Source organism: Elephas maximus, chromosome 16 (genome assembly GCF_024166365.1).
Source record: "Elephas maximus indicus isolate mEleMax1 chromosome 16, mEleMax1 primary haplotype, whole genome shotgun sequence".
Taxonomy (NCBI): domain Eukaryota; kingdom Metazoa; phylum Chordata; class Mammalia; order Proboscidea; family Elephantidae; genus Elephas; species Elephas maximus.
Window position 1 is genome coordinate 67,420,808 of NC_064834.1, and position 14,705 is coordinate 67,435,512.

Sequence of the window (14,705 nt, forward strand, 5' to 3'; positions counted from 1 at the left end):
GACAGCATAAAAAGACTTCTTGTTTGAAAACACAAGCTACTTTAGACTGCATATTATCGCTTATAAGTACAGTGTGTGCAGGCATCGCTCATTTTAGCATCCCATTTCTAGCTAACTGGTATATATTTCAGTTGATGTTTATTGTTCTCTCGCCTATGTGTCAAATTCCTTAATGATGACTCTGACAAAGGCCTCGCGCTCAGCATATATAAATTACATTTGCTACCATATAATCAGCATTATCTATTAGAATGCTATTTGTGACAAATCATGTTCCAAATAAAAATTGAATTGATTTTTCTGTGATTTTAATATTGTGGCGCCCATAGCAAGCCTTTGATTGAATCTTAAACACTCTAATGCTCTATTTGTGTTCGAGGCAGATCAGAAATGGAGTTTGTACTATTCACAAGGCTAAAACAATTTGCAAAACAACAAAATCAAATTTCAAAAAGCATCTTTATTTTCGAGCAAATGGAATAATTTGGTAAAGCGCTCGTTAAGGTATACAACAACGAAAGCCTCACATGGGCTTTCAATTTCTGTGCTTCCGTTTTCATCTGAATTAGATTTTTACCTTTAATGCAGGGTATGAAAAGCTTCTACGAGGCCTTTGTTTCTACCTTTTCTCTCGAGCGGTGGCAGGCCTTCTCCCCAGCTGAAACAAGCTCTACCTCACCCTGGTAGAGCTCCCCTCCTTGTTGGCAGTAGCTTTGGGCTAACTTCTGTGTTTTGGGTGTTGAGGGGTTACGTGTAGTGTATCCTCCACAAGACTGTCTTAGTTTCCCAGGGATGCCATAACAAAATACCACAAAGCGGCTGGTTTTAAAGAACAGACAGGCCAGGTGGCAAGGCACCTTCAATCCTTAACTCTGTTTGCTGTTCTTATTCAGTTTCTCCTTCTAGTTGGTGTTCCGTCTAATTCTTCATCCTTCCTTTTGACGTTCAGAGTTCCACAGTTGTCATCTGTATCTGTTTCACTTGGTTTCTCAGGTCTTTGCTCCTGGGGGATGGCATGGTGTATCTGTCTAAACTACCACCTGGGGCCATTCTTGCCAGGTCTTTCTTCCTAGTTCATCTTAGTCTGGAAGCTCTGCTGAAGCACATTGGTGGTTCAATTACAGAGTTTTTTCTCCCATTTGGGGGACCCAGCTTCGATTCCAGCCAATGCACCTCGTTCGCAGCTACCACCTGTCTTGTCAGTGGTGGCTTCCTAGTTGTTAAGATGTAGAGCAGTTTCAGCTTCTGTAGCCCCAGGCATTCCTTGACATTCCTTGAGTTGTAGGTGGATCTTCATATGCTGTCTTCCCCCTGTGTCTGACCCTATTTCCACGTTTGTCCTTCTCTTCTCTAAGAAGCCACTTAGAAGAGATTAGGATGAGAGCCCACCCTACTCAAGTATGACCCATTTAATTTACCTGATAACATCTACAAAGAAAAACCCTATAAGGATTGGCGGTTCAGAGAGGTTAAGTAAATCGTCCAGAGTCACACGGCCAGAAAAAGGCAGAGATGAGATAAAAATGCTCCACGACCTTCACAGCTGTACTTGAGCAAAGGTAGACTGGTGATTGAGATTAGAGTCAGCTAGTCACCACTCTGTGGGGTGGGAAGCCAGGACAGAGAACTGGGGCCATTTCTCAGCCAATGCCCACGGAAAGAAAGAATTGACCCCAATGGAATGCCTTAATGGCCTGGGAGGTCCAACTACCTCGACGAAAGACTTGGTTGTCATAAGAAAACATACAAACCTGCATGCTTGGTTTCCTCAGCATTTCCAAACCCAGGGAATTTTGTCTTATCAGGTAATGGAATTATTTTTAGTGGCAAGCATGAGCCAGTTCGTGCTAATAAGGCTAATTTGCAGTGCAGTGAAGTCACCTCTCTAAGTCCCCCCCCCGCCCCCGACAGATGACGTTCTAGAAATTATAGGCCAGGGAGAAACAGAAAAGATAAAGATTAGGGAAAAGAATTGCAATGGGCAAATGCTTAAAAGGAGTTACGGATTTGCACGTTGAACTTGATCTGAATCGTGAAATTGTAGAATTGGATAATATTAAGTAATTTTTAAAACTGCCTATATTCAATTTTGTTATCTCTACACTGGGTTTTGGGGACCATTAGAATATTGTTATTGTTTTAAAGCACAAGCCATATTTAAAAGGTGGATGCAAAATGAATGGGTGAGTGACTTAAATATTGAGCACAACATATTCCCGGGGATAAGAGCAAGATGAGGCCAGTTGCAAGGAGCCAGCTCAGTCACAGCAGCCCCTTAAGTTCACAGGCAAAGATCTCAATAACCTTGAGCCCAGAGAAGTCACTTGCAAAGTGTGCACATTTGGGAGAGGGGAACCGACAGATGTGCCCTTCATGTCCCTCATCTCTGATGAGCAGGTGAGGGACCTAGTTTATCTCCTGGTGTCCTATCTGGTACTGCAGGGTCACTCTTCCAGGGTTTCAAGGAAGCTGGAAAAAAACCCAAACTCTTCACTGCACTGTTCCCCAGCCCTTTGAAGAGAATTTCAGCTGCCTTCTATTGAGGTGTGTGTATGTGTGTGTGTTTTCTTTTTTCTTTAAAGATATATTTGCAAAAAGGGTAAAATATCTTTTGATTGCTTCAAATAAAGATTGAAAAAGTAACATCTTTTCCTCATTATGAAAGCAATACCTGTTGGTTATGGGAAATCAGAAAAAAAACACACACACACAAAAAAAATCCATAGCACCATCATCCAGATAACCACTCTTAGCATTATGGGTAACTTCCCTCTACCTTTTTTTTTTTTTCCTTCTTTAACAAAAACATATATAGGTATGTGTGTGTACGTATAGATCCCTAGTTGGCACAAATGGTTTGCACTCTACTACTCTCCTAATGGTTGGCAGTTCACACCCACCCAGCAGCCCCATGGAAGAAAGACCTGGTGATCTGCTTCCATAAAGATTACAGCCAAGAAAATCCTACGGAGTCCAGTTCTACTCTGTAATACATGGGGTTACCATGAGTTGGAACAGACTCAACGACAACAGGTTTGGTTTGGTTTTTGGTATACGTATATATGGATGTATATATATATATATACAATATGAGTTTGCTGTTATTGTACAGTTTTTGACCTGCTTTTTCATGTACTGTAACCTAAATATTTTTCCACAATATTCTTCTATTAGATCACTTTCAATAATGGGATATACTGAAATTTTGTACTCAAGTCCCTTGGGATTTGGACTTTTTAATTGTTTTTTGTGATAATCACCCTTTGCACACACTGTGGGTGTTGCCCTGCACAAGGGTTCTGTGCCAGGGACCACTCTGGCTGTTTGGCGAAGCCCGTGAACCTCTTCTCAGGATACAGGTAGTTCCCAACTTACAACGTATTCTAGTTACAAGGAACCGCACTTACAATCGTCTGGGTTTTTTTTTTTTTTTTTTGGTATCTTGCCTTTTGTAATATGTCCTACATACAGCGTTACAGCTTGTAATTTGCTGCTGTTATCATTCTCAGGTGTTCACTCGCAGATGTTCAGTGTTAGGATTTACTGTTCAAAATACGGCCGTATAATAGGCTATAGCAGTGATAATGAAAACTAAAAAAAAACGAGATATCCAACTTACGTCAGAACCGACTTATGACGGAGTCGTCAGAACGGAACCCATCGTAAGTCGGGGACTACCTGTAATGTTTTTAAATGCATAAAACAAAGTACGTAGGATTACAAAGGAAACCAATTAATTACATTGAAATACATTATCAAAACAGTAAAAACAAAATTGTGATAATTATATGTGTTCCTGATTCTAGCACCAAATAAGTGCTAGAAAGTAAATACAGAAGTTCCAATAACTACTGTAATTATAAAGTAGGGATAAGCATTATCATCATCTCAAGATTGTTACAACAAATGTCATATGAAACAAAAAGGTCCGTGATTCTGTTGGGATAAGGTGACAGGTATTACTATCATTTGTTGCCTACGTTCATAGTTGAAGGAAATATTCAATTTCACTTAGAGGTTGATGAAAACAAAGATGTAACTTTTTCTCATCAGAATTCCCAAACCTCCTGATTTCTACTCATGGAAGCTTGTGGGTCCAGGGAGTCTCAGGGAAAACTCCTAGAAGTAGTTTGCTGCATCTTTGCGCCCTGTATGGTTCTGAGCCTTTTGACATCTATGGCCTCGTTGCCCGGAGGAGCTGCCTTTGATTTCCTCTGAGTCCTGGTGGCTGGGGAGTGGGATCAGAAAGTGCCTGCCAGTGACAAGAAAGGGTTAGCTGTGCTTGCCAGCTGAGGTCTCCTGGGGACTGGATTCCAAAAAACCAAGGTTGAGGAACTGCCAAGCCAGGGCCCAAAATGAATGCTATGGATTGGATTGTGTCCCCAAAATATGTGTTAGAATCCTGCTCAGCTGCTAACTGAAAGGTTGGCAGTTCGAACCCCTCCACCAGCTCTTCAGGAAAAAGAGCTGGTGTCTTGGTTATCTAGTGCTGCTACGACAAGAAATACCACAAGTGGGTGATTTAACAAAGAGAATTTTATTCTCTCACAGTCCAGTAGGCTAGAAGTCCAAATTCAGAGCAATGGCTCCAGAGGAAGGCTTTCCCTCTCTGTTAGCTCTGGAGGAAAGTCCTTGTCATCAGTCTTCCCTTGGTCTGGGAGCATCTCAGCACAGGAACCTCAGGTCCAATGGACGTGCTCTGCTCCTGATGCTGCCTTCTTGGTGGTATGAGGTCCCCCCTCTCTGCTTGCTTCCCTTTCCTTTTAATCTCTTGAGAGATAAAAGGTGAAGGCCATACCCCAGGGAACTGCCTTTACACTGGATCAGGGACGTGACCTGGGTAAGGGTGTTATAATCCCTCCCTAATCCTCTTTAACATAAAATTACAATCAAAAAACGGAGGACAACCACACAATACTGGGAATCATGGCCTAACCAAATCGACACATAATTACCCATGACACCTGGTGATCTGCTTCTGCAAAGATTACAGCCAAGAAAACCCTCTGGGGCAGTTCTACTCTGTCACATGGGGTCACTATGAATCCAAAGCAACTCAACTGCACACGATGACAACAACAACAACAACAAAATACCTGTGGATATAATCCCTCTGGAAACAAGATTTTCTTTGCTATGTTAATGAGGGCCTATCAGTGTGGGGTATGCCCTAAACCTAATTGCTTTTGAGTTATGAGGAGCAGCAGAGACACAGAGGAAACCCAGCGAACACAAACAGGGGGAAGATAGATGCCATGTGAAGATCACGAAGTAGCCTGGGAATGCTGGGAGACAAGGACCTTCCCTTAGAGCCCACAGAGAGAGCCTTCCCCAGATTTTGGACTTCCAGCCTCCTGCAGTGTGAGAAAATACATTTCTGCTCTTTAATGCCACCAACTTGGGGTATTTTTGTGACAGCAGCACTAGGTAACCAAACCAATGAGTGACAGGGCCTGACTAGCTGGAGAACTGGGCTAGGGCTTTGATGTAGAGCCAGTTCCGGCTGGACAATACCGGAAGTTAGCAAGAGACGGGCCTCACCCTGGCTTCTCTGAAAGCCGACACAACCCACCCTCCCCCCTCAAAAAGCCCTGCAGAAACCTTCAGCACGCTGAGGAGTAGCCTCTTTATTCACACTACAATAAAAGGTCTAGATTAATTTATATAACGAACCTTTCTATCTATAGTCTGTATCATGAACGTCATTCATTGCCAACTGCTCAAGGTGCAGGCAGCAGCTGAAGGGATTCATGTGAGGTTACATCTCCCTATTGCCTACTGGGGTGTAGGTGGAGGGCTGGTCCTGATGTGAGAATGGCAAGCTTCAGAGCCCACCTGGAGGTTCACTGCGCTCTCAAGACTTGAGACTTTTAGCCTTCTGCGTATTTTGCTGAGGTCAGTGGCCCCAGATAAATCTTCCCATTGCCTGACGTATTCACCTGGCCACAGCCGCACCCCACCGGAGGTATAGGGTCCTCTCTCAGGGGTCTCACAAGGGCAGGACAGCTTCCACCTGGAAGAGAAACCATCCGCAGGAGCTGTGGGCAGGTGGCCAGCTAAACAGAGAGGCCACTGCAAATAGAATTTCATTTAAAAGAAGAAACATATATACATGTACGAAAAGAAAGAGTGCTTCCTTACTTGGAACAGAAAAATCCGGATATTTTGGCAGCAGCCCATCACGCTGGAAGACTTTTGGAGGAGGAGCAAGAGGAGGTTGTGTGGAGCTAACTCCGTAGATTCTACAGAAAGATCCAGCGTCACAGAGTATCCCTTCGTTTTCATAACCACCGGAAGAAGAACTATAATCTATGCGGGTCCTATGCATGCACGTTTTTATTTCTAATCCTTACAGCTATCCTAGAGGTAAGGATTATCATGCCCATTTTACAGAATAGAAAAACTGAGGCCATGGAAGCCAACTTACTAAGTGCTCCAGTGTCCCCTGCCACCGCCCTCCCCAGCACCCATGGGCCCTGGGCTGCTTTCTGAGACCTGTTGCTCTGGCTGCTGCTTTTTATTCCCGGCCCCTCCCTGCAGCCCAGCAGAGACCACAGGGAGGGCTGCTGGGGGACGCTGGGGTGTGGGCGGGGAGCAGACGGTGGCCGCCTACTAGGAAGGCCCAGCAGTTACGAAGAAGGCACCTCTATTAGACAAATCAGACACAGAAATAGTCCCAGCCCTGGAACTGAGGCATCTGAGAAACACTGGGCTCTGCGCTTCCCCCGTTCTTGTTACCTGTGCTTTCGACCTGAGCCAGACTTACTCTTCATATGGTTTCAGGCGCGCTCTCTTGGTCCGCTCCACTATGTCCAGGAAGTCCTTGTAGCAGTTTCTGGCCATGACAGTGTACCTTGTGGCACAGCCAAGTTCAGTGACCCTGGCTCTGGGCAGGTAGCCCGCCCAGCCAGGGATTGGGGGCTCCTCAAGGGGTTTCTTTACATATTTGCATTCTGTAAAAAGACACCATGCTTCCTGAGGGCTTTGGGAAGCCACCCAGCAGGCAGTGTTCCCAAGTTGGCTGGCAGCCCAACAGTGAGCCCATGCACACCTGCAGATGTATTAAGGGCAGCTGGTTCTTTGATTCTGTGTGCCAGGCACCTTGGTAGGGGCTTTACACGTACGGTCTCATTGAATTATCTTAAAAACCGTAAGAGGTTGGTACCATTATTATCCCATTTTTTGGATGAGGAGACTGAGACCTTAGCAAGGTTAAGACTTGGCCAAAGGCACAAAGCCAGAAAGTGGTAGAGCCAGGATTCAAACCTGGGTCTTTGGATCCCAAGTCCTTGCTCCTGAACAGATTGTTCTCCTTTCTCAGATTAACGAAAAAGCTTCAAATGTCATTCTTCGACATAAGGAAGGTTAGGAGAAAGATTATCCTCAGCACTAGGAACCTGACTTTGGGTCACGATTCTAGCACTGCTGGCTGTGTGACCTTGGGCAAGTCCCTTTCCCTTTCTGAGATTCGGTCTTACATTTGTGAGACAAAAGATTACTGACCCATCTGCCTCCTCCAGTTGCTGTAAGGATCAAACTAGGCCATCGAGTCTCAGAACATCAGAGCTGGAAGGCACCTTAGGATGCATCTAGTCTATTCTTCCCTGCCCTGCATGAAGAAACTGGAGCCCAGAAAGGGAAAGCAACCTGCCTTAGGTCACACAGCAAGTAGTTGCACAAAAACTAGTTGCACAGTGGGCTAAATTCCAAAGTCTTGGGCCAATGTTATTTCTAATGGTCTGGAAATTTTTAAAGCACAGCAAACATTTAAATTATCATGTGTTCTTGAAAATTTCCATTCCAAACTAAATAATAACAACCACAGCAGCAATCAACTTTACTTTTCCTATGGGTTTTTAGATCTTAAAAATCATCTAGGTCAAATTGCTCATTTATGAATGGTAGCTAGCACAGGGAGTTGCCTTGTGATTAACATTATATAATCATAATCCGTTTTTATTGTAATTGGGACTGTTATTCAGTGACAGGCCCCCAACCTAGGAGCTGGGTTTAAACCCAGGTCTGCAATCAGAGGCCAAACACCGACCTCAGGCAAGTGGCCTTACCTCTTGGAGCCTTATTTCTCCCATCTGTGCAATGGGAATATGTTGACCTCATAGGGTTGTTGTAGGTGGTTAATGAATTAAGGGTGTTTTTTTTTTTTTTTTTTTGGTACAGAGAAAGCAACTGAAAAAGGGGACCTGCTGATAAGAAGACGGTATGTCGGAAAGTTTGTGTGACTTGCCCAGGGGCTCCTGGTTTCCAGACCAGCACCTCTTCCCTGACCAAGACTCTGGGCTCTCCCCCTGGGAAATGTTTCTCATTTTGAGAAACTGGGCCTTTGACACTCCACATGGACTCCTGGGAATTTGGAACTGTGCTGGATTTAGTGCTCTTTCTGGAGTCTCTGGGTGCTACAAACAGTTAACACGCTCACTGCTAACTGAAAGGTTGGAGATCTGAGTCTACCCAAAGGGGCCTTGGAAGAAAGGCTGGTGGTCTACTTCTGAGAACTCAGCCAGTGAAAACCCTGTGGAGCACAGTTCTATTCCGACTCACATGGGGTCGCCATGAGTCAGAGTCAACGCACCAGCAACTGGTCTTCCTGGTGGCAGCTCAGAGGGCTGGCCAGGATCTGCACTTGGGTCTGGGGGCCGGGGGCTGGGGAACGGGCTGGTTTCAGGGTGCGGTACCTAGACTCATGGGGTGGTATTTCTGGTAGTACTGGTGCAGTGCCTGAAGGACTGTCTTCTGGGAGCAGATGGGCTTCAGTTTTGGAGCAGTGGCCACAGAGCAGTGAAGTTCCTCCAGCTGGTCTTTGTATCTCCGCGTGTTCTCCTGGAAGGCTTTCAGACACTGGGACATGTTGTCCTCGCTGGGGGTGCCCTGGCAGCTGAGGAATGGCACGAAGCCTGCAGGAGCCAACAGAATCACAGCGCTTACTTAGCAAGGCCTCCAGCAAGGAACTGCAGCCGGTCTCAACACCCCAGATGTCGGCCCACCACTTGGCAGTTCTTCCTTGGGCAGCAAGCTGTAGTTTTCCAAAGGCCATTACTACAAGCAATGCTATTGTTTGCACCGTGGTCGGGCCTCCCAAGGCCGCCAGAAACGACCTTGGGGGTGGGGAGGGAAGGCCCATTTCAACAAAGGCAGTGACAGTAATATTTTTGATAGCAAAGACCCTGATGTCAGTAGGAGCAGCAAATGGGGAAAGCGTTTAATGGGCCCAAATCATAGTCTGAGAAGCAATTGAAACTATTCATCTTTTTAGAGAGAAAGCTGATTTTCCTTGACACTTCCCAAATGCAATTTTGGATCGTTCATGTCGGGCCATCAGGAAATTGCAGGCTTATTAAAAGCAGAGAGACCTATTACACAAAAAGGTAAACTCATTATCTGTGAGACCTACCCCTAGAACAGTTTTTCACCATCTCCCACAAAATAACATATAATCATTACAATTAAAAAAACACAACTATTTATTTAAATTGGATGCTGAATCCTAAGTACTATAAAGTTGTCACGATAAAACCATTTTTTAAAAGAACAGATGAGGAAAAAACTGGTTAACAACTTGGTTTTAAACTGCAAAAATAATAATTATTATCTCTCAGTATTGAATAATTATAAATATCTCTCATTTTTGCCTTTGTCTTAGGTAAAGAAAACCTGACTTCCCAGCTAAATACAGCAACCCCCAACTCCCTGCTCTCTGCAATAGCTGCCTTTGGAAAAATCTAATTGCTGGACTGATCTCGATGGTACTGGTAATCCTCCACTCACCATCCAGTCCCCCCTACCTTTAGGCAATTAAGAGATCCCTAATGTCATGAGGGAGTCTCTGGGTGGTGTCAACGGTTGTAACATGCTGGGCTGCTAATCAAAATGTTGGAGGATGAAAGGTTGGAAGTTGGAGTCCACCCAGTGGTGCCTTGGAGGAAAGGCCTGGCAATCTACTTCTAAAAAATCAGCCATTGAAAACCCTATGGAGCACAGCTCTACTATGACACACACGGGGTTGCCCTGAGTCAGAATCAACTTGATGATAACTGGTTTTTGATTAATGTCACGGGGGAGGAGGGAGCAGAGAGTAGAAACCCAGGGGCCCTCCCACAGTGCTTTCTCCACCCCCCAGGACCTACTTTGATCTGCCTGTAGATATCTGATACAATTGTGTAGGTGCACACACATAATAGGAATCCAAACTACCCTACTGAGTCTTGCTAAGGGCCAGGGCATTTTACAGGGTGTGTAGGCAGGCTCCTTTAATCCTCACGACTATCTTATCAGGAATCTGTCATTACTCCAAGTAGTGAATTGAACTATATCTGCCCAAAAGATATGCCCAAGTCCTAACTCCTGGTGCTATATGACCTTATTTCCAAATGTGACCTTACTTGCAAATAGGGTCTTTGTAGATGTAATTAAGTAAAGGATCTTGAGGTGAGATCATCCTGGATTTAGGGTGGGCCCCAAATGTAACTGTGGGTGTCCTTGTAACAGAAAGGAGAGGGAGACTTGACATACACAGTCAGAGACGCAGGTGAGAAGGCACGTGGACACCTGGGCAAAGACAGAGGCAGAAATTGCACGGATGCAGCCACACACCAAGGATTACCAGCTGCCACCAGAAGCTAGGACAGAGCCATGGATAGATTCTACCTCAGACCCTCCAGAAGGAACCAGTTCTTGATTTCAGACTTCTGACATCCAGAACTGTAAGAGAATACATTTCTGTTTATCAATTTAAGCCACCCAGTTTGCGGTAATTTGTTATGGCAGCACTAGGAAATCAACACATGCCATTTTATTAAAAAAAAAAAAAAAAAAAACAAGAGGTGAGACATAGAGAAATAAGTCGTTTACCTACCTACAGTCACACACGTAGTGGCCAAGCAGAGACTGGAAGCCCAGTTTGTCAGAATTCAAAGCCTGTGCTCCTACCCAGCCAGTAGGATTAGGGTGAGACTGGGCAAACTTTAAGATATCCCCATGCACCACCCTGCTGAGAACAGTGGTGTACGAGAGCTGAGTGTCCATGGGAACCACTGGGCTTGTCAACCACAGGGATGTAAGTTCTGAGTAACCCAGAAGCATGGGGAGGAGGAGCCTTTAGGTAGGGTGACCAGCTGTCCTGATTTTCCAAGACCCGAGGAGCTCCCAGGACAAACGACTTTTAGTCCTGGCCAAAGCAGGACAGTTGGTCACCTCCCTTTACGGGAGACAGAAAGGAAGGGGACCAAAAGAATCGCCCTTGTGCAATTCTTGAGACAGCCCAACTTCGGAAGGATTGGTTCTCAACTTATTGTGTCTATTCTCATGGCAACTGGTCCAAATTCATGCAGCAGACATTACGTGTCTCCTGTATAGCAGCCGGTGCCCTGGAAGCTCCTACCTAAGTCCCTCCATTCATCAGAATCCAGCTGTCTTAGTTATTTAGTGCTGCTATAACAGAAATACCGCAAGTGGATGGTTTAACAAAGAGAAATTTATTCTCTCACAGTCCAGGAGGCTAGAAGTCCGAATTCTGCGTACCTGTTCCAGGGGAAAGTTTTCTCTGTCACTTGTCATCAATCTTTTCCTGATCTAGGAGCTTCTCAGTGTAGGGACCCCGGGTCCAAAGGATGTGCTATTCTGGCTCTTGTTTCTTGGTGGTATGAGGTCCCCCTGTCTCTCTGCTTGTGTCTCTCTTTTATATCTCAAAAGACATTGATTTTGATTTAAGACTCAACCTAATCTTGTAGTTGAGTTCTGCCTCATTAACATAACTGCCTCTAATCCTGCCTCATTTACATCATAGAGGTAGGATTTACAACACATAGGAGAATCACATCAGATGACCAAATGGTGGACAATCACACAATACTGGGAATCCTGGCCTAGCCAAGTTGATGGATATTTTTGAGGAGCACAATTCAAACCATGACACCAGCTATCAGCCATCTTCAGCCATGGAGTGATCTCAACATGGGTCTTAAAAGCTAGAGCATTGCCCAGTTGGCTGGACAGATGTGGACAGTGGGCCAAGGTGGGGACAGTGACCAGGGCCAGAGTTCTCTTATCTGGCACATCTGCAGGTCATGTTACCACTTACCACAGTAGCCTGGTGTGATCGGCAAGTTTCTCATGAAGGTCTTGGAAGACTCCATGATTTGTTCTCTGTTAATGAAGGGAAGGGGGAAGGAAAATGTCTCATCAAATGTCCCTGCCTCAAGTACTTACTGCATGTGTGTGAGAGCCGTGGGGTTCAGGGCACAGTGGAAAGAAGAGTTATCTTGCCAGGGAATTGGGACCAAGGGATAGTACCGTAGGCTTATACCAAGTTGGCAGATACGGCTGGCTTCTATTATAAAATCAATGACCTAGGGCCCTTGCTTTTGCCATTAATTTAGATAACAGGCATGCAGATCATCACCTACCAGCTGTCTCTCCTGCCCTAGAGGCCTCCTCCCATCCATCCACCCATCCACGCAGCAATCGGGAACTACACACACACTACGGCCATGAACCATAGACAGAGGTTGGGGATATAAAGATGAGCAAGACCCAGGAGCCTCCACGGAGAGGAAAGACCAGGCCTTTCTTTAACCAGGTGGAGTCAGGCTGCAAGGCTCCCAACAGGGAGAGAATTTGCCTCCCGCCCCAGAGACATCTGGCAATGTCTAGAGACATTTTTTATTTTACAGCTGGGAGAAGGGTGCTAGTGGCATGTAATGAATGGGTAGAGGCCAGGGATGCTGCTAAACATCCTATAAGCCCCACCCCGACCCCACCATAGACTTATACAACCCAAACTGTCAACTGTGCCGAGGTTAAGAAACCCTGAGTTAGTGTAAATTTTGATTGAAGGGACGAGGAAGTCCCAAAATGCCAGCATGGAGCCCAAGATGAGTGAGCAGAGGGTGGTGGTGGGCCCATTCTAGCACCAGTTTATGTGATGCTGCCTCCCAGGTGAGACCCCTTCCCTCCTTAGGGACCGCCCATGGCCCCCCAATTTGTGCCAGGCCTGCATCTGGCATCTGTTGGTGCTGCCATGTCTGTTCCTGCCAAGCCAGTTCATCTCTCAAGTGATGCTTGGTGATCAGAGTGGCCTCAGGGGTGAAGGGGAGGGTGACAGTCCTGGGCTGGTCGGCAGTGATGGGAATTTTTCAGTTGGGTCCACACCAGGCTGAGAGCAGTGACAACTGGAGGGTCCCTGGTGCACATCTGACCCCAGGCATCACGTGCCTGGCAGACAGGAGGCACTGGTCTTAGAGTCAGACCCAAAACCAAACCCATTGCCACTGACTGAGTCGATTCAGACTTGTAGTAACTCAAAAGGTCAGAGTAAAACTGGCCTACAGGGTTTCCAAGGCTATAATCTTTACCGGAAGCAGGCTGCTACATTTTCCTTGCAGGAGGTGGCTGGTGGGTTCAGACAACTGAACTAGCAGCCGAGTACTTAACCACTGCACTACCGGAGCCCCTTAGAATCAGACAAGCCTGACTTATTCCACAAATACTTACTGACCACTTGCTTGCCGAGATGTTCTAAAAGCTTTACCTGTGTTAACTCTTAATTCTCTGGACAGTCTTATAACACGTGTGGGACATGGCTGAAGAGGAAACCTCACTATCTTGTTTAATCTTCACAGCTGCCCTAAGTTCCTATTCCAGGCCCCATTTTATACTGTTGTTATTAGGTGCCCTCAGTTGGTTCTGACTCATAGCGAACCTATGTACAACAGAAGGAAAACACTGCCCAGTCTAGCATCATCCTCACAATCGTTGTTATGCTTGAGCCCATTGTTGCAGCCACTGTGTCAGTGCATCTCGTCGAGGTTCTTCCTCTTTTTCACTGACCCTCTACTTTAAAAAAAATAGATTAGAAAAATAAAGCACACAGAGGTTAAGCAACTTCTTTGAGAATTCACAGATCTAAGGGGGGTCTGAAAGGAGCCCTGGTAGTGCAGTAGTTAAGCGCTTGGAGCTGACGGAAAGGTCAGCAATGCAAACCCACCAGCCCAGCCGCACTCCGTGGGAGAAATATGTGGCAGTCTCCTCCCGTAAAGATGACAACCTTGGAAACGCAGTTCTGCTCTGTGGCTCTCTTTGAGTCAGAACCCATTGGACACGGCAACGGGGGTAAGGGGGTCTGAACGGATGATCTCTAAACGCTGAGGGTCAGGATTCCATTTTCCAGAAGTGTGACAGTGGGGTGGGGGCGGTGCCCGGGGCTAGGTGGGTGTGGACCACACCCCGGAGGACTGCCAGGAGGAGGTGGGCAGGGATAGGCCTAGAGGTGTCCCCAGGTCGGGAGCCGGTGAGGGGTCAGAAGACGCGGACACGGACCCCTCCTACACGTCCTACACAGCCCCCCACTCCCTGACACCGCCGCCGCCCGTGGCTCACCTGGGCCGGCCAGACCGCGGCCCCGGGGTCTCCGCCCGCCGCTCTGGTCCCCGCGCCGCCCGCCGGCCTCCCGGCCTTTGTGCGCTCACTGCCGGGGGCGGGGCGCCGCCGAACCCCGGGGCCTCCTGGAGCCGCACCCGCCTTCCACAGCCTCCCGCGCCCGGAACCCAGGCACCGTGGGCGGCAAGGCGGGTGGGACAGGGCCTCAGGCCGTCAACTCGGAATGAGGGGCGCCTCCCCCGCTCCCCGCCAGACCCGTGTGGAATTCGGGATTTGCCCTGCAAATATTTAGCCTCTCTCACGGGGGATGCCTT

At 46.7% G+C, this 14,705-nt stretch overlaps 1 protein-coding gene across 3 annotated transcripts; it reads right to left on the reverse strand.

Moving 5' to 3' along the window:
• Positions 1–3,893: 3,893 nt before the first annotated feature.
• Positions 3,894–14,467, reverse strand: C16H10orf82 (chromosome 16 C10orf82 homolog). Of its 3 annotated transcripts, none has more exons than XM_049854662.1 (7): positions 14,392–14,467; positions 12,095–12,159; positions 8,694–8,912; positions 6,767–6,953; positions 6,142–6,242; positions 5,940–6,013; positions 3,894–4,252 (listed from the first exon to the last, which is right to left on the reverse strand). In XM_049854662.1, the coding sequence occupies exons 2-7, from the start codon at positions 12,147–12,149 to the stop codon at positions 4,175–4,177; spliced, it is 714 nt and encodes a 237-aa protein (XP_049710619.1). In that variant the 5' UTR covers positions 12,150–12,159; positions 14,392–14,467; the 3' UTR covers positions 3,894–4,174. The 3 variants fall into 3 exon arrangements, with proteins under 3 accessions (XP_049710619.1, XP_049710621.1, XP_049710620.1); XM_049854663.1 differs by having other exon boundaries at positions 4,188–4,252; positions 5,836–6,013; XM_049854664.1 differs by lacking the exons at positions 12,095–12,159; positions 14,392–14,467 and adding an exon at positions 10,663–10,704.
• Between the last annotated feature and the right edge of the window lie 238 nt (positions 14,468–14,705).

What these genes read in the sequence shown, in the direction of transcription:
- C16H10orf82 (XM_049854662.1), bottom strand. Translation starts at nt 12,149, where the DNA reads ATGGAGTCTTCCAAGACCTTCATGAGAAACTTGCCGATCACACCAGGC. An exon ending in GATCACACCAGGCTACTGTG is followed by an intron (nt 8,913 to 12,094) that starts GTAAGTGGTAAC and finishes TGGCTCCTGCAG; the next exon opens with GCTTCGTGCCATTCCTCAGC. An exon ending in CGCCTGAAACCATATGAAGA is followed by an intron (nt 6,243 to 6,766) that starts GTAAGTCTGGCT and finishes ATCTTTCTGTAG; the next exon opens with AATCTACGGAGTTAGCTCCA.